This window comes from Molothrus ater, chromosome 5, assembly GCF_012460135.2.
Source record: "Molothrus ater isolate BHLD 08-10-18 breed brown headed cowbird chromosome 5, BPBGC_Mater_1.1, whole genome shotgun sequence".
Classification (NCBI taxonomy): domain Eukaryota; kingdom Metazoa; phylum Chordata; class Aves; order Passeriformes; family Icteridae; genus Molothrus; species Molothrus ater.
This window is the reverse complement of record NC_050482.2, coordinates 54119644-54144695: the sequence shown is the minus strand read 5'-3', so window position 1 is coordinate 54144695 and position 25052 is coordinate 54119644. Positions and strand designations below refer to the sequence as shown.

Here is a 25052-nt window from a genome sequence, read left to right as displayed (position 1 = left end):
AAGTGACAAGATGGAGGAGTGAAGAGCAGGTTGAACTCACAGTCTCCTGTGTATCAGCTGGTGCCATGTTGTTTTGTAGTAGGATGAATGCCTTTTTTTGCCTTTCAGCTTCTTTTTCCTACTGAATGCACAGGTGAATTCAGAAGATTAATGACTGTCTGCTCCCTTGAAAATCATTCACTGTTACTTAATTAAAAGTCACAAAGTTTTCAGCAATGCATGATGTTATTGTCTGCTTCAAGTTTAATTTCTCATATTTAGAAATGTGTCTTATTTAATTTGTTTTGCAGGAGGCTGCCAAATATGAAAAGAAAGTGATGGTGCTGGACTTTGTCATGCCTACACCTCAGGGAAGCTCGTGGGGTAAATTTCTCTTCATTGCAATCCTGTTATAAAGGAGCTTTGCTCAGAGACTCTTATTTTCATGCTTGAAATCTGCTACACTGATGTGAAAATCACATTCTGTTCCTTTCTCTCAGGTCTTGGAGGAACATGTGTAAATGTGGGCTGTATACCTAAAAAATTGATGCACCAGGCAGCTTTACTGGGACAAGCCTTGCAAGATTCACGCAAATTTGGGTGGCAGTTTACAGAAGAAGGTAAAGAAGGACACTTTTTCCAGTTTTGTCATTTGCACTGAAAATCCTGAGGTGCTTCATAATCAGGTGCATGTTGCACTGCAGCATATGCTGGCTTTGACAATGTGAGGCAACTTTGGAGAGCTTACACATAAATTGAAGTGCTTTTCAAGTCTAAAGCCATGGGGCTTATTGCCTCCATTGCCTCCATCTGTTTGTTAGTAGCTCCTGATCACGTTAGTAGTTGATGAGACTGTTGGATGAAAAAAAACAATAAGGTGCTCCTCCATTTCTGAATGTACCACGACATCTAAGGGAATACACCAGAATGTTGACTGACAGAAACTTCTTATAGTTACAAGCAAGGATTTCCTTTCCGTAAGTGTCTATCACTACTGTGTAAGAAGATGGATTTTACTTTTTATAATCTCTGATGTGCATGGTTATGGGATTATGATTTATTTAGACTGCAATCCTGTATTTGAAGCATGCAGAGGCACCTCTCAGACATGCATTGTCTTCATTTGTTGAGCAATGTCACCTCTTACAGCTGTCAATATATATCTGTCAATATAAAACTGTCAATAATTCAGTAAGTCAATTTTCAATGTTTTAAGTCATACCTATTGCACTGTGACCTCTCATGTTATCTGTGCTGATGTAATTCTTTGAATTTCAGTAGCTTTACCCTGAAATAAAACAGAAGTAAGACAAACCCAGGAAGACTGGGTCATGAAAATAATCTCTTTGAGAATAGCAATTTTGCTGTGGAAAAAGAAAAACTCAGACTAAAATGTGAACCTTCTTCTTTTGTTGCTGACAGTCAAACACAACTGGATGACCATGACAGAATCTGTTCAGAATTACATTGGTTCACTGAACTGGGGCTATCGAGTTGCCCTGAGAGACAAGAAGGTCACGTATGAGAATGCATATGGAGAATTTGTCGGGCCACACACAATTAAGGTACATCATAGCCATTCTTTGCTGTGTCTTCCTGTAGTGCTGTCTGAATAGAGATAATTCTCAAATAGAATAATTTTTCCTTTGGTGGTACTGTAAAACACTCTCTTTGCACTAATACTTTGTATGCAGGCAACGAACAAAAAGGGAGTTGAGAAGCTGTACACAGCTGAGACATTTATCATTGCCACCGGTGAACGACCACGCTACCTGGGTATACCTGGAGACAAGGAATATTGCATTAGCAGGTAAAAACAGGGAGGAATACAAAGTCATTCCTTGTGTGTAAATACTTCCCCATACTGAAGAGCACAGTCTACTTGAAAGAAAACTCTGTACTTAGATATTAGGGAAAGTGGGAATAGCATAGCTGCTGATGTTATGAAGTTGGTAGGAATCTGTCTTCATGCATTGGGGCAGTCTTGAAACTCAGCACAATTTTTTTCCCAGCTACTCAGTGAAGGTAATTCAGTTTTCGAAAAACTGGATTTGAGTGTCTGGTTAATTGCTAATGCCAAGCAAAAATGTTAAAGGAAGATAAAATGTGTTTTCATATCAGAGTATCTTTTAAGTTACTTGCTGTAGAAACAGAGGTTGGAATTACAGGCTGGCAAACCTATAGCAATGAAATAAATAATTGGCACAATTCCTCTGAAACCAAAACACCAAGTGGTGTCCTTCTCTTTTAATAAGTGGTAATGAAATTAAAGATAACAGATAAAACAGCCTGTAAAGTGGTGCTTTAAAGTAGCTTCAAGATGGAGGACTCAGAAATCCCAGAGTTAGACTATGAGATTGAGGCTGTGTAATCTTCATTGAGTTCCTTGGGGTATAGGAGCTATGCTACCGCCTTTAATTGCACAATCACATTTTGTTGCATCACGCTGAGAAAAGGGACACTTATTTTAGAGTGAAATATTCACAGAATTGTACTGTCAGACTCCAAGTGTGTTAATGTGGTGCCTCCATGAGTCCTGGCTCTGTGGAGAAGCCCTAGTTTTATAGCCTAGGTCCAAAGTGTGATAGAACTGATGTAGCTTGATGAAGCAGTTGAAAGAAATGAAAAGCAGACAAAGGAGCATGTTTTCCATAATTTCATACTTCTATCTTTGCCTGTTACTGTTGTTGTGTGTATATCTGGCACTGTGTATAATGCTTCAGCAAAAGGAAAAGTCTTCAAAGCGATGATGGTATTTTATCTTAAAGCTGAACCCCTTTCACTTTTAGTTCTCAGGAGTTAAATTTGTAGCAAAATATTTAAAGCAAGATTTAGAGGGGAAATAATGTTGCCTCCGCTTGAGGCAAGGCAACCTGGATCTGGAACGGCACGGCGGCAACCCCTTTGCCACTCAGTCCAAGTACTCGCATGCACCAATATAGTGGACAGTAAATGGCATTTATTAATGGTTGGACAGGGTAATTTATAGCAGGGGTTAACGGTTAACAACACGCAGATCTAAGTAATGGTAAAGGGGAGGGGTTCTGTTTGTAACATCACGATATCCTGCGGCTGGTCCCTGATCTCCCACATTTCCCCCCCCTCTTATGACTAACCAAAAACATAGAAAGTGTAAAGGCTATAAAAACATAAAGGCTAGCCAACTGAAACGTGGTAAAAAACTCACAACTGGTAAAAACAATGAACATTTCCGTAACTCATCTCAAAGCAACTGTAAGTGTCTAACAAACAAAATGTTAACTCTTTCTAACTGATTTTTAACAAATAATGCTAACTTATTTAAAATGTAATGCCCAAAATCAATGCCAGGGGCATTGCAGCAAGAGGGCCTAATAAGGTGGGACCAAGGGCGATCAGTCATGGGGACTGACTGACTGAACCATGACTCAAAATATCCCTGCAGGACTTCTTCCTCAGTTTTTTGGCACTTTTGCAGAGGCTTCTCCCTGTTGATGCTTGGGATGAAAATCAATCAGAAAAACAAATCAATCAATCAATCAGGTAACACACATAACTGATAACACAATTGATGATCTGAAATCATACAACACTGACCTATCATCCCAGAGTCTGCAACAACCTTATGCAGAAAACCTCTGGGCTGATTGTCGATAATTCCATTCAAGTAAAGCTAGAACTTGGCCAGAGTTCGAACTCTACTTGATGGACATCACTTACATTTTAAAACAAGACTTTTAAAAACAGCAATTATGAATAGGCCATCAAACCATTATACAATTGAATTCCTCCGAAATTTTGAACCATGACTGAAAACATTTCTGTTGAGCCTCTCCCCCAGTCCTTCTCTGTGCTAGCCTTTCTTTTAGTTCGGCCATGGATTTTCTCATGACCCCGGTATGGTCTGCCGTCGGGCTGCTTGACAATTTGTCACAGCCTTCAGGAAGCAGGGCACACAGGCCGCGGGGGTGTCTAAGGATTCAGTCCTGCAAAATAAACTTCACAAGTTTTATCAGTTTTGCCCTGAAGATCTGGTTTGATTGACTTAAGCAGGCACCATTTAATTTTATCATTTTTCTTAATGGCTGCGTACCCTCGCCCTGTGAGTACCAGTCTCCAACCCTGTTCCCATTCCCCTAGTAAATTTTTAATTATGACCTGTGGGCCTTCCTCCAGTGCTCAGGTGGCCCAGTGCCTCTGGGCAGGGCTTTTTGTCTCGTCTCCCCTAGGGAACTGATTTAATGCTAGCAGAGCGGTTGCCAGGATGCACGCCTGGTCTTTTGGGGGAATGGAATTGGTAAAACCCTCTGTTTTTGCCAACACCTTTAGTTTAGCTTTTAGAGTTTGATTTGCCCGTTCAACAGTGGCCTGTCCGGTGCTATTGTATGGGATACCGTGTACTAAAGTGATGCCCCATTTTGAAACAAAGGCTTGGATCGATTTTGAGATAAAATTTGTGCCATTGTCCGTTTTGATCTGCTTCGGAATACCTAGCCATGCCATGGCCGTTAGCCAATGTTGCATGGTCGCCTTGGATTCTGTTTTTTGATGTTGTGTGGCCACGATCACTCTGCTGTAGGTGTCCACAGTCACCGCGAGCCATGCTTGGGGTCTAAGCAGCTGACATAATGTACTTTTGGTGGGAGGTCAATGTCGACAATCGCAAGCAACTGCATCCAAGGGGGTTTTGCTGCGTAAAGAATCTCTCCTCTAAATCCAGCAAGGGCTATGGCTAGGTGCTCTGATATTGTTGATGACTGTGTGGAAAGCTGTTTACTGAAGGGCACATATATCCTGGTGGGTTCAGTGCCCAAATGTCTCAGGGCGAGTTTCCTGCCTTTCATAATAAGGCTACTAAGACACTCAGCTCCTGGGGAAAAAGTGCGTGATGGTTTTCCCAAGACCACCCATTGTATTGGTTGGGCTTTGTCAGGGGGTCCTTGGGCTAGTGCTCCTACTCCCCCTTTCTTTGTAAGGTCGACATACAAATCGACCGGTGCATTCGAGTCCCATCTGGCGAGCGTGCTCATCGACATCTGACGTTCGATAAAATCAAGCGAGCTTACCGCTTCTGGTGTCAGTGTCTTTTGTTCCCGTGGATTCTTCCCTTTTAAGAGGTCGTTTAGGGGGTCCATGACCTCAGGAGGGATCAGGATGATGTTACGGAGCCACTGTAGGGATCCCACCAGCTGCTGCATGTCGTGGAGTGTCCTGACGTTTCGGCAGATTTTTATTTGGGGCGGGGTTATATATGAATCCGAGATTCCCATGCCAAAAAAGGTCACGCACGGTCCTCTTTTTATCTTTGCACTCGCAATTTCGAACCCATTTGCTTTCAAGGTCTCTGAGACTGCAGACGCTAACCGGTCTACTTGGCTCGTTGATGGTGCGGCGATCAGGATGTCGTCCATGTACTGGATAATGATCGCGGTGGAATCATTCTGCTGGACTGGCGTTAGTGCTTGGTCCACTGTGATTTGGCAAATGGCAGGGGAGTTCACCATTCCCTGAGGCAATACCCGCCACTGGAAGTGCAGGTTGGGCTGCTGGCTGTTCGGGAAGGTGATGGAAAAGGCAAACCGCTCTTTGTCTTCGTCGTGCAGGGGGATGGAGAAGAAGCAGTCTTTGATGTCGAGCACTGCATAAGGGTGTCCTCTTGGTACCATTGAATTCATCGGCAACAAAGTTTGCACAGGACCCATTGGCTGGATTTTTTTGTTTACCTCTCGTAGGTCGTGTAAGAGACGGAAACCTTCACCAGACCATTTGGGTATAACAAAGATGGGGGTGTTCCATGGGCTTGTGGAGGGTTCAATGTGGCTTCGCTGCAGCTCCCCAGTAATTAATTCAAGAAGGGCAGTCATTCGAGGCTTCGATAAGGGCCACTGCTCGACCCACACTGGGTCCAGTGATTTCCATATTAATTTGATGGGTAGTTGTGGGTATGCAGCAGTGGCCCTTAGAATAAATTTGTCATTCTGACATCCAACAAGGTTATGGCATCACTCCCTAACAAGGGTGGACATTTGGACATTACATTTGGGGAGAGGATGACGGTTCTCCCCAGTCCCCTCTCAGTGCAAAGCATTACTGCAACAAGCTGGGTGCTTTTTCGGGCCCGAGACAGCCCTCCAACCCCGCCTACCATGGGCGTTTCTTCCAACTTTGATTGTGAAGGCCAGTGTATGTTCGGAATAATGGTGACATCTGATGCCGTGTCAGCCGAAAAGGGAAGGCAGATAGCAGGGCTATCAGGGTTGTTATAGAGATGGAAAACAGCACACACTATCAGTGGGTGTCTGCCCACCTTCACAGCAAAAGCCACCCATGGGTCTCGCTCCCACGCCTTTATGGCCAGAGCCACCCAGGGGCCTCATCCCCAGGGAGCCGTTCTTGGTATTCCTGGAGTATGGATGGGTTTGGCTGGGCCATTGGCTGAGCTGTGAAGCTGACCGTGGCAGGGGGGGGGGTGGGCAGTGGGTATGGGACTCCGTGCCCCATTGACAATTGGCACAACCAGGCCACTTCATGTTCCGGGTGGGACGGGGCTGTGTGCAGCCCGGGTGCCCCCTCCCCCTCCTGTTTCCCTGATATTTGGATTTGTAATATTTAGCAATATGCCCCCTCTTTCCACATGCCCAGCATGGCCTCCTAGATTTCATCTGGCATGGGGGAACGGCTGTTGGTGGGTACCCTGACTGAGGGCAGTTCACTGCAATGTGATCTGCCTGGCCACACTTAAGGCATGCCATCATGCTAGTTATTGCAGTGTGGACAGCTGCCTGAATTGGGACTAGATGCTCCTCTTTCACGACATGCCTAATCATGTCTACAATGGTAGACCCAGGCGGTCGCGACCGTAAGATGTCCTTGGTAGCGGTATTACGCTGTTGGCGCAAGAACTCTGCTAACACAGGGCCCTTTGCATCCAATGGTAGAGTGGAGGAGTCAAGTGCTGCCTGAGGCAGTCCACAAATTGTGTGAAGCTTTCACTTTTGCTCTGCTTTATAGTAGACCGTGGCGATGGTCTGGCAATAACTTTAGAAGCAGAGGGAATAGCCTCTCTGGCAGCTTGGGTTGTTGTCATGACCTCATGGGCCCGAAGGCCCTCAGCCTGTGCCTGGGGGGGTGATCATAGTTGGGTCTGCGCCCATTAAACGTTGTATGCAGGAACCATGTAGCGGGTGGTCTACCCCAGTCACTAAGGCCAGTTGCCTTACACCATTGTCTTCCCATTCTTGTTTGAAAACAATCATCCCTGCCCCATCAAAAATTAATCTGCATGTTTGCTTGATGTCAAATGGAAGCATGTCATCCCCTCCAAAAACACTATCGATAAGAGTGGAGACCATCGCTGAATTAATCCCCCTGTCCACAATTGCTTTAACAATTGCCTGTATATCCTTGGGGTTTACTGGCGTATAGGTTCTCTGATTTCCGCCCGCCCCCCCCACTTGGATGGGAAAAGCCAGCATGGCTGATGAGGCCCACTTGGCACATGCTATTTTTATTTTCCTCCAATCAGTAAGAGGAGCTTGTTCTTTTCCTAGCTTTCCCTTGACTCAAGCAGGAGGATTGTGATGGCTACCCTTGCGTGCTCTCACTCCCTCTTCATCAGAATCGAAATCAGAATCGGGATCGGGATCGGCAATAGACCCCTTGTGGAACCACTCGTCCCAGCTCGAGTCCAACTCGGGTCCGGAGCTCAACTGACTGGAAACTTCTGGGCTCCAAGACCTTTTCGTCAGGCTTCGACCTCGCCCCTTTTTCCTAGCATTGGGCCGCTCCCTCCCTCTAGGCTCGCCCTGTCACCTGCCGGGGGAGGCTAGTTTCTTATGAAAAGAAGTTTTCATACACGCGCTCCGAGCTGCCTCAGCTCCCTCTCCGAGTCTTTCCCCTCTTTCTTGCTCACGCATGTCTGTGGTGTCCTGCAGACCTTCTCTGCCCCCGCCTACTGCACCCGCGTCCATGCTCCCCCCCCCCTAGGGTTCGCCACCCTGCGGCGCGTAAGGCGGAGGCCCCGCCCAGGCTCTGTCAGACCCTGAGGTAACGGCAGCACCCCGTGCCTCTGAGTTAACGGCAGCGCCTCATGCCTCCTCTAACAGTCCGTCCCAAAATGACTGCTTTTTTTCCTGTAGCCAGCACGCCTGGGCTCAGAAGCCACGAAGAGCGTCCCCGCGGCTGTAAATCCCCACACTCGGCAAGCTCATGATCATACGAAGTCTGCAGGGCTTTCCACATTTCCCGCTCTGGCCAAACTTTTCGCAGAGCCTGCATGACTCTTCCCCATAATTTAAGATTTCGCCCCGAGCCTGAGGAAATCGCCTCCTCGGCTAGGGCCTTGGTACATCTATTCCACCCCTCCGGGTGGAGAATATGCCCCAGCCTAATAACCCCAATTTGCAGGAGCCTCGATACTACGAGACTAAAATCTCCTGGCTCGCAGTCTATGAACTTTAAAAACGACCTTTGCGAGCGACTCCATTTCTCCTTCGCTGGTCCAGGAGCCTCCTCTCCACCGAAGTTGGTCCAGCCACTGCAGCCACTGTTCACCTGTCCAGGCGTCCCCCGTCCCCTGGGCAGTCCCAGGTTTCGGCACCACTTTGTTGCCTCCGCTTGAGGCGAGGCGACCTGGATCGGGAATGGCACGGCGGCAGCCCTTTGCCACTCGGTCCAAGTACTCTCATACACCAATGTGGTGAACGGTAAATGGCATTTATTAATGGTTGGACAGGGTCATTTATAGCAGGGGTTAACGGTTAACAACATGCAGGGGTAAGTAACGGTAAAGGGGAGGGGTTCTGTCTGCCCGTAACATCGCGATATCCTGTGGCCGGTCCCTGATCTCCCACAAAATAAACACCACCTTTTTCAACAATTTGTCCTAAATTTCTGTTAAAAAAACTCTCCACATTTTTGTGGTGATTCAGGATTTTCATACTCCTTTTTTTTTGTATGTGTACTCCTAAATATAACTTTTTCATCTGTCATACACTGATTTTGTATTGCAGATGAACTTCCAAAAAATTAAGCAGGGTGTTTTTTGTGAACAGGAAAAGGACTAAAGTTCTATTCTTACAGAAAAAAAAAATTATATAAATCTAAAGCACACTACATTTTTCTGACTGCCTCTAATTTCCTTTTTCGTTTTTTTTTTTTTTTTTTCCAGTGACGACCTTTTCTCTCTGCCTTACTGTCCAGGGAGAACCCTGGTGGTTGGAGCTTCCTATGTCGCCTTGGAGTGTGCAGGATTTCTTGCAGGCCTTGGATTAGATGTCACTGTAATGGTGAGATCCATTCTCTTAAGAGGATTTGACCAGGACATGGCAAACAGAATTGGTGAATATATGAAAGAACATGGAGTCAACTTCATTAGGGAGTTTGTGCCAATCAAGGTAGGCTCAAAGTGACTACAATTGTTTGGGATGTACCTATCATAATGTTTTAAGATGTAAATTATTTTAGTTAATACACAAGTTGAACTTTCATTACAGTATCTGCTGTGATATAGAATGGGTTAATTTTTGTTTTAAACCAACTCCATGAAACTTAATTAATTGAACTAATTAATCCTAATATGAAAATTTTGTGAGATTATGAAGTTCACTGTTTTTATCAGAATTAGTTGGGTTAGTTTATGTTACACAGAAAATGTTACACCTGCTTATCCTGGTTCTTCTTGCAGGCCCATAATTAAGCAGATACATAATTTCCTCTAAGATCAGGGCCCAGTGCATCAAAAACAATTCAGTTTTTCATTGCCAATTTTAAAATTTTCAGCCAGCAAATTCTGTTTATATGCTGAGGATTAGTGGACTATCCAGAAAAGTAAATGGTCTTTAGAAGTATCATCTGTATAATTAACTTGGCAGAGTCCTTAAATACTTGCTAAATTTTTGTTGAATTCAGTAAGAGTACTCATGGAGCTACTTACATATATTTTATAGGCACATGTGTAGGTAAATTCAAGTCGAATTTAAACCAAATTAGAAGTAATGGAAAATTGCCCTATCAAAGACTTCAGAGGGTGCTAACAGTATTTTTTTATGGTTTTTTCACAATAGTCCTTACTTATTTTGAAATAGCAAATCACATGTTAAGCAATTTCAATTAGGTGTTAAACCAGTGTGCTTTTGAGTTTAACACTTTGGGGTTTAAAATTCAGTGAAGACTGTTCATTTCCATTCTTAGCAGTATCAAGAGCAGCTTTAAAAATGCTCTTGCCAGTTCCTACTGTGGGTCTGAGCATCTCTCACAGAATGAGAGTTGCTGTAAGAAGACAAAATGGATCTTTCCAGGAACTTAGTTTTTATGCAGGTTTTTGTTGAATAAATCCCATGCTGTATGAAAAGTAGGGATGATTATCTAGGTTTTGTTGCAGACATGGCCTTTTGTAAGCCCTAATGAGAATGGGGGAATGAGAAAGAAGGAAACTGTGTTTAAAAGGAGCTAATTTCAACTAAATGGCAAACAGGCTCCTCCAGACAGATCCTGTGATAAGCAGTCCATTGCCACCATCACAAAATGCACTTCTGTGTATTTTGCCCTGTCCCGTCACTATATGTCTTTGATTTCAATGGGAATAAAATATTTGGCCCTGTTTCTGATTGAGAATATCCTTCGGCTTAAGTTGTTTGGTAGGTTTTTAGCAGGTTTTCTCATCTCTTTCAGACATTGTGTTTGAAGTTATGCATGTTGTGCTTATTAAAACCCTTTGTTGGGACTTTTGAAGGTAGAAGATGAATTATTATAAATAATGTTGCCTTTGAATAGAAGCAGTTTAGCACAGTGATCCTTTATGGTTGGTAGGATGGCACAGTTGGCTTTTCTAAATATAAAAAATGGACAGAAATAAAATCTTTATCAGAAACGTTGCTCTTTCTGCCTCTAAATATTGAACATGAAGTAGGAACAAGGGTGTTGTTGAAAAGTACCTTTTCATCTGTAGGATGAACGCTAAAATTTCCCAGAATTATGTTAAGTGTTGCATACTTACATGTCTGTTGTATGTACTGATGAGGCTTTTCTAAGACAATAGATTCCCATGGGTGGAGGAAATGATGGCAGCACTTAGAGAAAATGTCTGATGGTGTTTCCTTCCTACTTGCTTCCTCTGTCCCCAGAGGAATGAGGGCATATGTCCCCAGGTCATGTGATGGGCTTGGACAAGAACTTAACCATGAGACCACTTTTAAAAACAGAAATGAGAATTTGTTTTGTTGGTCATAAAAATAAATTCAGGGACATAAAAAAACACATTAAAATACGCAAGTAGAAATGTAAAGAATCTTTAGAGTAAGTGCCTAATTTTAGATCATGGTTAAAACTCTCTCAATGGTATTTGCTGGGAAAACATACATTGGTATATTTTTATTTGAAACTTTTTTTTTTACCCCATCCAATCCCCAAATTGTTGTAGGTTGAGCGGGTTGAGGAAGGAACTCCTGGAATACTGAAAGTTACAGCCAAATCCACAACAAGGGATCAAATAATTGAAGCGGAATACAATACTGTGAGTCCTGTCTATATGCATGAAGAATGTGAAATAGCCTTCCATTAAATGTTGATATTTTGTGGGGTGTTTTTATCCACACATTAGATTTTTTCAAATTATTTTAGTCATTACAATATGCTAATTGCACACACTCATCTGGAAATAAAAGTCCCCAAATCAATGGTTATTTTGCCTTGCCAAATCAGTTTGCATGCTTTTGAAACCTGTTTCTTAGCTTAGGGGTGTAGAAGAGCTTGGTCCTGTGGAACCAGCTGCAGGATTTTTTCCCTGTGGGATATTTGTAATAAATTATAAGTAATGATTTATAATAGCTTTCATAGTAATTAGGACATGTTTTGTAGTTAGCACAAAACAATGGTCAGTGCAGGAGTTAAACATGTCATCTCAAGACCTGTTCTTGACACATCTTCCCAAACACAGCAAATGCCCTGTGGCAAGTCAGTCAGGAAACTTCATTACACACTTAAGACAGTAAAATTGTAGTGTGCAGGCATGGTATTGTATGTTTGATTGCCTGTTTCCATCACACCTCACTCCACTCATTTTCATCAGCCTTGATGCTGAAAGGAGAAAAAAAAAATTGTGAATAGAGTATTTGCAACCACACAGAATGCATAAAGACAGGCCTTTGCCAGCCTGGGACTTCAGACTGCAAATACTGTGTGCCAGTGGCCTCGTTTACCTGTACAGTGCATCAGTCATCCCCTAAAAAGGACACACAGTGCATCTGGGAGCCAATACTGTGAGAAAGTTTAACAATGACAGCAGAGCTGTTCCACAGGATTGTAATACTGGGGTTTTTCTAGTCCATAATAGTGAAAGCTTATTAGCAAGGAAATCAATTCCATCCTTTTATTAATGAAACTTTTGGTTTCTTGTTGCTACATCATCACTGAAATGCTGTCACTCCTCATAGAAGCTGAGAGCTGTGTGTGCTGCATTTTAAGACCTTCAGCTCTAAAGATGTGGTGTGTTTGATCATCTGTAAGGCTTGAAGGAGATCTTGGGATTCCTTCAGGACAGTTCTTAGTTGTCATATGAAAAGCATTGTTAGTTATCTGGGCAGTTGTCCAAGACTACAAAGCATGTAGCAATTTTCCTTGTGATAGCAGAAGTTGGAACACGATTTGTTAAGTTAGCAGAGTTGATAGGATGGGATTTCAGCCTTGACAAATGTTCAAACAAATAATATTAAAAAAATAATATTCTTTGACAGTGGTTGACTGAGAGCCTATATAAGTAAATTATATTTTCAGTTAAAAAAATAATATTCTTTGACAGTGGTTGACTGAGAGCCTATATAAGTAAATTATATTTTCAGTTAAAAAAATACTATTTTATGATATTTTTATTTGCTTAAGCATCTCAGTTTCTTTCTTAAAGAGCCCTTTCCTTATGGAGCATTTTGAGGTCACTTGCTCTGGTAAGGATTCGGGATAATATCTTGGTTTAAAACTGTAAGGAAATAAAGAATCTGTCCCTAACTGATTGGTTTAGAATATTCTTGGAGTATTCCTCAAGGGAAAGCTATTTGCCTGTTTTTAATCTTAGCATTAATACCTGGTATTGTTAGGTCATGGTGGTAACATGGCTTGTCTTAAACTCTATGAATGTACAATGGATAACAAATATATTCACCTTACTGTGACCAAGCTTTAGATACTAATCTCTAGTATATATAGAAGATAATAGCCAAAGGAAATGCACTTTTGAGTTTTTAAAAATCAGTCATGTGCATTGCTGTTTTGCAGGTGCTGCTGGCAATTGGACGAGATCCATGCACAAGAAAAATTGGTTTGGACAAAGTCGGAGTGAATATCAATGAAAGGTAAGGACAGATGTTTGTGTACCACTCACTGCTGAGTTTGTGTCATGCGCTGTTACAATGGTAGTGGTGCAGAGACACCCAAATCTTTGAGGAAAAATTTGTCTCTTGTTTCTGTACACTTGGATGGGAGACCATGTAGCAGATAGCTGTATTTTCTCCCATGGTACTGCTACATTTGCTCTTTTGTTGCTGAAATGTCAATTTCTAATTCCTAGGAGAAAAAAGTGTCTATTTCATTCTTTCTAGATTTACAGGTCCATCTTAGCTTCTTACAGCCACAGGTTTTCTAGGATCTGTCAGTTGTTCCTTGTACTTTCTTTTTCTCATCTCCTTGCTTTTATCACCTCTTGGAACAAAAGTCTGTTAGTTCATACAGGCTTTTAGAGCAGCGAGTTTTGTTCATATTTTAATGTAAAAGCTACTATATGTTATGTTGAAAGATAAGATTCAAGTAGCATTCCTTAAACTCCCAAGTGAAATTCTTGATGTGTTTTAGGTTTTGGAGGGTTTTATTTCTTGCCTTTAAGCAACCCTTGGATACAATCTGTGTCTTCTGTAGAAGAGTATTTGATGTTAAATGTAGTGAGGTTGTTGTACCAGGGAGTGGAGCTATCAGTAACATTTTCAATATTGGTAACTAAAATATCTTGCGGGCATGTGGGTCCTCAGAGATCTTCCCTTTGAAGAGAAAACAAGGGACCATGACCCTGACCAATGCAGAGTATTTATATATGAATGCAGTAACTGATGTTGTCAAGGGGCACAATGTGATATTTCAAATAAGTGGAAATTTTGGTCCACTCAAAATTGGCAGATCCATGTTGGTTTGTAGAACAGTACACATCTTTCTGATGTCAGGACACCTATTACTAGCTTAATAGAATGAACTATAAAGATATTAGCATAAACTGTATAATTTTTAGTGAGTGCAAAATTGAGGATGTTGGATTTTTAATATGGGAATTGCTACTGGTTTCTCAAGTAACTGTGTTTTTGTGTCTGTCTCATTAGGTTTCCCTGTTACATGTGTTTCCTGTGGTGATTACTGCATTATCTCATTTATTGATGAAGTAGGAAATATTAATAATTAAAAACTTCCATTAGCTCAGTGCACTTACAGCTAAAAAGCTTGACGGCTGTTCCTTAGGTAGGGTGTGTAACACCCTACCTGTCTCTGTGTAGAAGCCTGAAGAATAAGTTTCTATAAACAGCTTCAGCCACTGGACTGAAATTTCAGTAGTGGAAAAATTGTTTTGTCCTACAAAAGGAGTGGGAAAATGTCACTTCCTGTCATTCCTGAAAGTTGCCAGTACACAGCTCAGCTGGTGGTAGAAGGTGTTTCAGGAAGAGGTTTATGCTTCACCTCAGTGATTCAGGAGATGAATTGCAACTTCTGAAGCTACCTCCTTGTCCAGTGTGTGAATTCCTGTAGTTTTGGTCAAATTTGCTGTATTTTATATTCCTGCCCGAGACTGTAAGTTTATGAATACGAATTCTTTCCTTCATACTTCACATACAAGTCTTTCTCTTAAAGCTAAGGAGCCTGCAAGGTTATTTATACCTCCAGCCTTCAAAGCAGAAGGCTGTGAAGCAGAATCTTTTTTCTTGTTAATTCCAATTGCAGAACGGGAAAAATTCCTGTCAATGATGAGGAGCAGACAAATGTTCCGTATATCTATGCTGTTGGAGATATCCTGCAGGACAAGCTGGAACTCACACCGGTGGCAATCCAGGCAGGAAGGTTGTTAGTTCGGAGGCTTTATGCTGGGACAACCACTAAGGTAAGGAACTAGTTGCCACAAAACACTGTCACTGCTCTGCTTCTAAGTGCAGAGTGCAAGTCTGCTTGCTTGTGGAAAACCCAGTAGAATTTTAAGGATTAGCTTTGATGATCATTTTAATTTTCCCCCGGCAAAGATATTACTGCAGATGTGTTTGGCTAATTGTGTAGGATGAAATGAATACCTTGTGGATTAAGCAGTAGTCTCTTTTTTTCCTATTAAGAGGGTTTAGTTTTCTCTCAAAGTATAATGATAATGAAATTAGCAGAGATCATTTCACTTGTTTTCAATTCTACTGCCTTCCTTAAAAGTCATCAGTCTTCCCCATCCTGTTAAGTGCTTTAACACCAATTCAAAGGCAGTTTGCTGAACCCACCTACGGTCCCTAAATAGAGTGGAATAGGAGTTTGTAATCTTAATTTTCAGTCTTATTTTAATGATTTTTTTTCATTTCTCATCTGTATGTTTTCAATGTAATATGCAGTCCTAATTGTAGTTGAATGTGGACACAAAGGAAGATTAGATGTACCAGTAACTCAGCACATTTATACCTGAGTAGTTGAATTAATGGATTCAGTGTTCATGTTTTGTACTAGTGCAGTTCTGGGTTTCAGCCAAGTTATGGTTGTTCAGATGGGAGTAATGTGGGTACTCATTTACACCTTATGTTTAAACCAGAAGGAAAGGAGAGTGCCTTTAAAGAACTGTTACACTGATATGGGTGCTTGTCTCACCTTCATAACCATATGGCATGACCATAAAGGTTTATCCCTTTCAGAGCCTGCTGTATTCATAACAAGTTCAGCTATCAGCCAGATTTAGAGCATGATCGAGTTGTTTGTTTTACATTGGCAGATACTGCAGTAACAGAACCCTGAATCAGTGCACAAAATGTCATTGAAATAGCCAGGCAAGGTTTAAGAAACTGTAGCAGAAGCCAAATTTTTTTATTGCTGCAATGCTATGAGTATGTCTTAATTTACATTTTATGCCAGATAAGTCTGTCAAGGTACAAAAATTGCTATACTGCCAAAGGAAGCATTCTTATTCAGTGAATCCAAGAAATGAGTAACTACTTTAAAAAAATGGGAGCGTGGCTCATACTGCCTTTGTAACAAATCTGGAGAAGGTGATTGAAATGTAATGAGGTGTTATGGATAGGTGGGGCAAGAACAGTAGTCAGCACCTTAGTTGATCCCCAGTCACAAAGGAAATTAATTAGAGTTGAAATATGTAGAAAATAAAATTGCTAGACATGAAATAGAGCTGACCGGCCTGCTAGTCTGCTATAGCAGAATGACTCATTTGGTGTATATGGGAATAGCAGTGTATGTTTGTTTATTTTGAGTCTAGTGAAAGCTTTTTACTCTGCCTCCATAACATTGTCATGGACAAAGGGATGAATTGCAGGCTGGGTAAGTGGGCAGTGAGGTGGGTTGAAAACTGGCTGAACAGACAAGCTTAAAGGCTCAGCATTCCAGAGACTAGCTGAAGGCCAGTCACTGGTGGTGTGCCACAGGCTTGGGCTTGGTTCCAGTGCTGTTTACCAGCTAAACTAATGGATCTGGATGCTGAGAACAAGTGCACGCTCAGAAAGTTTGAAGATGATACAAAACTGGGAGAAGTGACAAGTTTCCACTGTCCTCCCAGATGGTTGTACAACATGTCATTGGTACTTTGGCATCACCTAGGCCACAGCTGATGAAAAATGAGGTTTGAATGGTAGTGGTGCCCTTACAGTATCCCCAACTAAAAATAGTATGCTTCCTAGAAGTGGTTGAACAGGCAACTTTTATGTCCAGTTTGGCCTGTGATCTGGTACATTTGTTAAAGAGGGCACTGAATTTCCTTTTCCATTTAATCAATGCCTACTAATGTTTGAGTGGCTTTAAGCTGTCTTTTTTTTTTCTTGCTCTAATTAGCACCTCTGGAATGAACAAACAAAAAACTGTACCTTAATTTAAGACAATTTAAAAAAAAACAAAAGAGCTTTCAGAATTGTGAATAATCAAGCTTTTCTTGATGTGTTTCAGACTGCTGTATGCTGGTTTTATTACTGATGTTGTGTGGGTTTTCGTTTTGTTTTGAATGCCGTACAGTGTGACTATGTGAATGTTCCAACTACTGTATTTACTCCTTTGGAGTATGGAGCCTGTGGGTACTCTGAAGAGACCGCAGTGGAGAAATTTGGGGAGGAAAACATTGAGGTAAATGCCTTAATTTCACCTGGGTTTTAGTTTTCCAATTTGTAATTTAAAATAATATTAAGAGTAAATTAAAACAGCATTTTGTGCTCTGATGTAAGGACAGGAGGTGACTAGGTACATTTTTTGTCTTCCTTGGCTGTTCCTAGACATGTTATAAAAATAATCCTCAATTCCAATAGCTCTAATTGCAGGTATGTTCTATTTTTGGCAAAGAGGGGCTTAAAGGTGGAATGTTTGGTTTAAAAAAAATTAGAAAAAGGCTTTCTATGTGTCTGAAAATACTTCAGGATAATTTTAAACTGGGTATATGCTGGAAGCAATACACTGGTTTTAATGACAAAGTGGAGCTTTTGTACCTACAGCATGGCAAATTTCTTACCATAGTGATTTTTACTTTATAAAGTCAAATGTTAGCTCATTTTCCTGTTTCCTTTGACTGTACAAAGAGGTATGTGCTTAATTATACTCATGTGAGTAATCCCTTTTCATTCCCTGGGATTGCTGGTCAGGAGTGAAATTAGACAAATATAAGCACTTAGCGTCTGAGGCTGTTCTTCCAAAATGCTGTACTGACCACATTACAGAAAACATGAGGGGAGGAAATCTCACAATAAACTGAACTTTTATGTCCTGCAAATATCATCTGAGGAGCATTATTTACAGAAATAAGCAGGTAAATGGTAGTGCATGAAGTTGAGAACTTGTCCCCCTCTTAGCTGACTTTTTCTGATTTGAACTGTGGAGGAAAGTAAATAGATAAAACTCAAAATGGCAGTGTGAAAAATACTGTAAACCTGACCACAGGGCAAAGACTTAAATTCTTTTCTCCCTGCAAGTTTGTATATACCCAGGCAAATTTTTGTTATTGGGTGAAATTCTTGGTGTTATATGTGAAACACTGGACACTTTATTCTGGAAAATGCACTTTTGATTTTGAAAGCATTTTATTTTTTAAAATATGCACCCAGAAGCATTTGTGCTCTGGCTAAGTCCTCATTTAATGTATTCTGACCTCTTTATTGTGTCACCTTATTGGCTTTTGTTTTGCAAGCCTCAATAAGATTATTGAGTCAGTTGTGATTTTGTAATTTAATAAGAACATGGTGAACTGTGTAATATTCTGGAAGTGTAATATTCTTATGGCTTCTCATTTTTAAATTATTGGATGTCACTAGTACTTGGTTTATAGAGACTTCTGTCTTTGGCGTTCATTGAGGGAAAAGAGTATCATCGTGATTTCAGATGTTCTAAATGCTGTGTACATTATTTAATAATGTAATATTTTAATGTAATAATAATTTAATATTTAATGTAATAGCTCATTATTTAGGATAATTGGGCAGCTTTTGGAAGATCATGTTCTCTGCTTGGAAATTTTACAACCCTTTTTTAACCTGTGTTTTATTTCCAGGTGTACCATAGTCATTTCTGGCCACTGGAGTGGACTGTGCCATCCAGAGACAACAACAAATGCTATGCAAAGATAATTTGCAATACTCAAGATAACGTAAGTTATCCTTAATGGAAGTTATTTCCTTCCTGGGAAAAAAATATCTAAATGTTTATCATAAAACTGTTGATGACACAAGAGCTATAAATAGGTTGTTTTTAACAAATGAAAATTAATTTAAATTTGCCTACCTTTTGAAGTGTAATAAATATTTCTAGTGATGCATATTTCTGTGTATACAAAACCAACTCCCAGTAAAATACAAAATTCTGCCATTGTTATTTGTATATGATACTTCTTCCATATATGTAAAATAAGAAGTAAAGATCTTTAAGACTGTTGATTAACTTTGACAAGTGAGCAAATCAATGCATGTAAAAACGGTTAGGAATTTTATTGGTTTATTCTCTCTGCCCCAGACTTGGACATTCTCTTCTGGGAGACTCTTCTCTCTGAAACTGAGGTCTCTCAGAAACTATCACAACTTGTAACCACTCCAAATTCACATGTGTTCATAAAATTCTTGAGCTTGTTCTAACAGGATAATATATCTTCCATGCACAAATCCCATTTAGGATGATAATACCAGGATTATCCTTGGACTAGGATCAAATTTCCTGGCCGTGGAAATGTACAGTACCTGCTGAAGCAAAAGCAAAACTAGTAATTGGTTAGAAGAATTGTTGTGGCCATCTCAGAATGATCATCATCTGTTCAATAAAATGTAGTTGATTTTATTAATATAAATTATTATTAAGAGTAATATTCTATTAAAATATATTCCTGTTAATATGGTGGCATATCTGTCCTATGAGAAAAAACAAAACTTACTTAACCTATATTCATCTTTCTTAGATACAGATTTTTCTTCCTGCAGTCTTTCTAAGCATCTTGTCAACATTTTGTAAAATTTGCAAACCTGTCCATCTCCTCTTTCTGGAGGAGTTTGCAGTAGTGTGGAAGGTATTTTAGAGCCTTTAGCTATGCTCTAACCCAGAGTCACTTAAGAAAATGCAAAGATTTAATGGTGGTTTAAAGTGTTTCATTAATTTATTTTCACTTCTTGTCTTGAAAAGTTGAAACGTGTTTAAACATCTAGGCGTAGTGTTGAAAGTTACCCTGGAAAAAAATAATAGTTCAGTAACTATTTAAAACTCCCATTGCCTTGGTTTCATTGCTATGGTTTTATTTTGACATATGTCAATATTTCTAAAGGAAAATTAAGATAATTCCATTTTACTTATTACCCAATTACAGCTTTTCTTATTTAAATAAACCCTGTGGTAAATCTCAGTCCTCAGATTTACTGAAAGAATAATAATCTTTCAGTAGTATTCATAATACCCAATATATGTGAGATTTAGCAGGAAGAGCAGATAACTTTTGATACTCAACTGAGCTATATCTATGCTCACCAAAAACTGATGAATTCCCTGAAGGCCACTAAAGCTCACAGCAAGTGATGTGCTAAATTTTCATGTTTCCCTCATTAAGAAATGCAGGTCAAGTCAGTACAGCTTGTTCTGCTGGATGTTTTCTGAGGATGTATGTGCAGTGTAATGTGTTCTGCAATTGAACAGGAGTATAGAGAGGAAGAGTGTGAATGGTACCTTCCTTGTAACTGGATGGGTTTTTTTGCCAGCCTCTAAGTGTATTATCTCCCACTGAAAGCCAACACTGCCACAAGAGTCATTGACAGTTCAGTTAGAATAGACTTCTTGCCATGTCTGCTTGGCCACAACTTCAGCTTGTGGTCCTTTTCTGTGAGCAACTATCAAACTGAAAATTCTTCAACAGATACAGACCCTGTAGCCACCTACCACAGGCCCTCATACTGGAAACCTTAATGCAGGGTGCTCACCTTTAGTTAGGCAAATGTTTTGTTGGCATGAATGGAATAACTCACCTGAATAAAATCTCCTGAGCTCCTAGTTGAATCTTTGGAGAGAGAGAACTAAATTACATGGCTGCACATCTGTTGGTGCTAATTATAATTCACATTTTAGTGGTCACATTAATTTGTGATACGTTTTGTGAGCTGATTAAGTTATATACTCTGAATAAGAAAGCTTTACACATTGTCTAAAGAGAACTGAATTCATGATTGTGCTTGCATTTGATTGTCTTTGGCATTTAGGAGAGAGTCATTGGCTTCCATGTCCTTGGTCCAAATGCTGGAGAGGTCACCCAAGGGTTTGCAGCTGCTATTAAATGTGGGTTGACAAAAGAACAGCTGGACAGCACCGTAGGAATTCATCCTGTCTGTGCCGAGGTTTGTATACAACGTCACCTCAAAGCCCAGCTTTCATGGCATTCTGGGGTAAGGTGTTAGAAATCTGAGTAACAGACCTCTATTAAAGAGGTCCAAATTTGCAGGAAGGCGGGGGGAGGAAAGGAGAGGAAATTATCTGGTTTTATATTTAGAATTCTAATGCTTAGGCTTAGTCTGGGATTTTTTAAATTGTTTTTTAAAAATTGTGTTCATTCGTGAAAAGTTTATGCCTTCCCTTAATCCAGTTCTCTCTCTACTGGGAAGTATAGAATTTTTATCCTACTCAGGATTATGAAGGCTTCAAATATTATTTCTGCTAAAGCTAGATCAGTTCACCCAAAATAGGCTTACAAACTAGTGCTGGGAAAGGGGACCAGTTACATGACAATTTTTCTATTAAACTCTCTCCTCTTACAGAGCTCTTCTTTATCCTGTAGACTTTCAATTCATGAAGCCACACAAATATTTCTACTTTTTATCTTGCTGTTCCTCTTTAATGAAGAGCTCAGTTTTCTCTAGCAGGTGTGGAACAGCTCCTCCCAAATGTAAATCAGAGATTGATTTTAGTAGCATTAGGACCAGTTTATATTAGCTGAGGATCCCTGAAAGCTTTTTTATGACCTGTGTAAGTAAGTAACCAGAGTCTCTGGTTGTGTTAGAAGTAAAGCAGTGCAAGGGAGCACCAGAATGCTCCTCTGCAGAAGTGACATCCACCTCTCTTCTTTCCTACTTTCTAGGTAGTTTAGTAAAAGCAACGCAATAAGGACTCCATTAATGGACTGCTAGCAATCTAAATCCTCTACAAAGCATCCACAATATATTCTGTTCCTTGTAGTACCATTTAATGGTATTCTTGGAAGCCCTTGAAGAGGGCTAGCAGGTCCTTGTCTTCCCAGGGGGCCTGTGGAGGGGGATCTCTGACGGCAGCATTCAAACCTGTGAACTCAAGTGGGGTATTAGCATATGCAGTGTGAATAGAGGATGAGAGTCATAATTTATTCTGGACATCTGAGCTGCTAAAACTGAAACTGAATAGAATGATGATTAGACATAATTCAGGGAGGTAATTTCAGATAATCAGATTTGTTTGAGTGGGGGAGGAAGAAATTGGCTCAGGAGAAATATGCTATTTAAAAGCTCCAGGAAACACTGATCATTTTTAGTGACAGTCTTCAAAAGGGTTTTTTATGCTTTTACTTAATTTAATCTCTTGAGCAGTAAATAAAAATCAAAGTGCAAGATGGCACTCTTTGATTAGAAAAATGCTTGAAAACTGGGATTTGTGAGAAATGAGCATATTGGATGAATAGCATGATGGATAATATCACTATTATCTTTGTTACATCCCTGTAAAAGTTAAAGAAAATGAAGTCTATTTGAACAGGAAGGGCCAGTGTTACAGGGTCAAGTGCTGACATCTTCACTGGCACTAGTACTAATTAATTGCTAAGTCTCTTGTGGTTTTATTGAAGAAAACCTTAAGACTGAGGGTCCCATTTTCACAGTCTATGAATTAGAGCCAGATTTTCCTTCTCTTCTTGAAGCAGCATTTTATTCTGCAGAAAACAGGAGCTCAGAATGGAATTTCTTGCAAGGTTGAGTGCAAATAACTGCAAGCACAGAACTGGTAGGACCTCAGCCCTACAGAGAATTACATCTCAGCCTCAACTGCACTGTGCTACCTGAAATTCAGGGGGGTACTATTGATCATCTGTGATGAAGAGAAATTGTGTCCTGAAAGCTGGGGTAATTCTTCCAGGTAGCTAATGATGGCTTTCCAGCCATTGGATCTAAGGTTTTGTCTTCCCTTAAGTAAAAAACAAATTCTATCTAAAATACTTGTTTCCAACAATTATCAAATTACTCCAGCTGGCTTACTAGGGAGCAGTGTTGTCCCCTCCTGCACCTGGAGCTTGCAGTCTGACCAGGAGGAAAGCAGATAAATTTTGTGCTTTTTAATCTTGGTCTTTTGAAGTGAAATAACAATAAATGAAGACTCCCATATGTTGTCAGGCTGTGGATCAGAAACGAAGTCTACAAACCCCTCTCTCAAAACACGCACTATATTTTAGATAAGTCACTGTTCTTATGCCATATATATTAGACATGCATTTGTCTTCCTGATTTGTGGATAATGCTTTATGTGCTTATAGAAAGTGGAAGAGGTTTATCATTTATTGGTGTTGTCCTCTGAAGAGCTGCTAGCAATCTTAATGCAGCAAAACTTCTACTTAAAGAAATATAAGTCTTTCTGATCCCCATTATCTTTAGATACTTCAGTGTTATTTGCATAGCTGAAACGTGTATATACTATATTCTGTGCTAAGTTTATTCTTCCTGAGGATGGCTCTGATGATAACTAATTATTGCAACATCTAGATAGCAGTGGTTTTGATTTCCATTTTTCCTTTCTATATTGTATGTATGCAAAACGATGCAATTATTTGCATAGTAAAGTACCAGTATTAAGAAGATGTTTGTAGAATTTTCCTTCCCAAATTTTACAATAATTATTTAGGAATAATATATATATATAAATATATAAATATATAAATAGAAATATATATATTTTTATATATATTTATATTTATTTATTTATTTATTTATTTATTTATTTATTTATTCTTTAATGTGACCTGAAAGCAGTAAAGACTGGAATTTTTCAAACTAGTTTTACTCAGTGTTCCCATAGCTGTTGTCAAGAGGACACAGATACCAGACGTAATGTTTTTATCAGCAATCACTTCCATGTTTCTATAATGGCTAGAAAGGCACAAAGGCAAAATTGTCTCCAAATGCCCAGGCCTTGAGTTAACTTTACTTTCCCCAACAAAGAAGTTTTCTTTGAGCCATAAAGACACTTATTCATTAGGTGTACTGGAGTCTATTATTGCTGAGCTTGTTCCCACTGTAAAAACTTAGGAGCATTAAGATCAGAGGCAGTATAAAGCCATGTGACTTCCTTAATTCTTTCTTTTCCACTGTAAAAGGAAGAACGTAAGTTAAATGAAGAGAACAGAAGTAATTTGTGTGTGCTGTTTAATGACAAGGATTTTAAAAGTAGGAATTTCATTATTTTCTTACTTTAAAAAGTGGCTCCGATTTTGAGCATCATGCCCAATTTAATCTTCCAGGAAAAAAAAAGTAAATTTAGCCATGCCAAGAATCTTCTTTCTTCTTTGTCTCAAGGTATTCACCACCCTGTCTGTGACTAAGCGTTCTGGTGAAAACACCGCTGTGAGTGGATGCTGAGGTTAAATTTCCCCATCATTGCTATTGCCAGAGACTGACTTTCATCACAGTGTCTGACTCCTGCAATTCAGAAGATTTTGGGAGAAGTTGCCCTTGGACACCTGCAGAAATGTGTAGAGCTTAACCTGGACATTCCATCATCCTAATGAGAAGAGCTCTGTGGGAGTTGGTTACTTGTGATGCCTGGCTGGCAATTAGCAACGCAATGGGAATCTGGACTGTTGAGTTGCTGATTAGCAGGGCATTTAATAAATGCCTTCATGAAGTCATAGCCTGAAGCCTGCATTGTCTGGTGGGCAGTGATGGAAGAACTGCTAGCACAGCTGGAAAACAACTGTTTTGGTTTGGCTTTATTCCTCTCTAGTTTCTTTCATGAACATTCCTTTCTAGTTCTTTCCAGAACAAAGAACTTCCCACCTCAGAAAAATTCCTCCCAAGTTCAGGTAGTTGTATCAGATAAAATAGCTCCTGTGTTCTGGATCATGACACAAATGCAAGGTCTCCTCATGAGCATACCTTTTACCAGCTCACATGCCTATAGAGGGCAAGTTCTACTTGTTTGATCATGAGGAAGAAAATAGCCTTGGAAAAAAGTTTAGTACCACCTAAAATAACATATTTCTTGCCTTCCAAACTGACTATGTTGTGACTTTTTATTTAGAGAGCCTTATTTGTGAAAACATTCTTCTCAGTGAGAAAGGAAAATAATTTATGAAGGCCTTTTGATACAGAAAGTTGTTGTGTTTCTTCACTGAAATCATGCATATAATGCAGATGTGATGATCTTAG

At 40.1% G+C, this 25052-nt stretch overlaps 1 protein-coding gene across 1 annotated transcript; it reads left to right on the top strand.

The window, feature by feature from the left end:
- Positions 1-290: 290 nt before the first annotated feature.
- Positions 291-24263, top strand: TXNRD1 (thioredoxin reductase 1). The gene is made up of 12 exons (XM_036400950.2): positions 291-363; positions 480-599; positions 1402-1544; positions 1674-1789; positions 9128-9353; positions 11378-11470; positions 13225-13301; positions 14926-15082; positions 17182-17289; positions 18701-18796; positions 20877-21011; positions 24201-24263. The coding sequence occupies exons 1-12, from the start codon at positions 318-320 to the stop codon at positions 24261-24263; spliced, it is 1380 nt and encodes a 459-aa protein (XP_036256843.2). The 5' UTR covers positions 291-317.
- Positions 24264-25052: the final 789 nt, after the last annotated feature.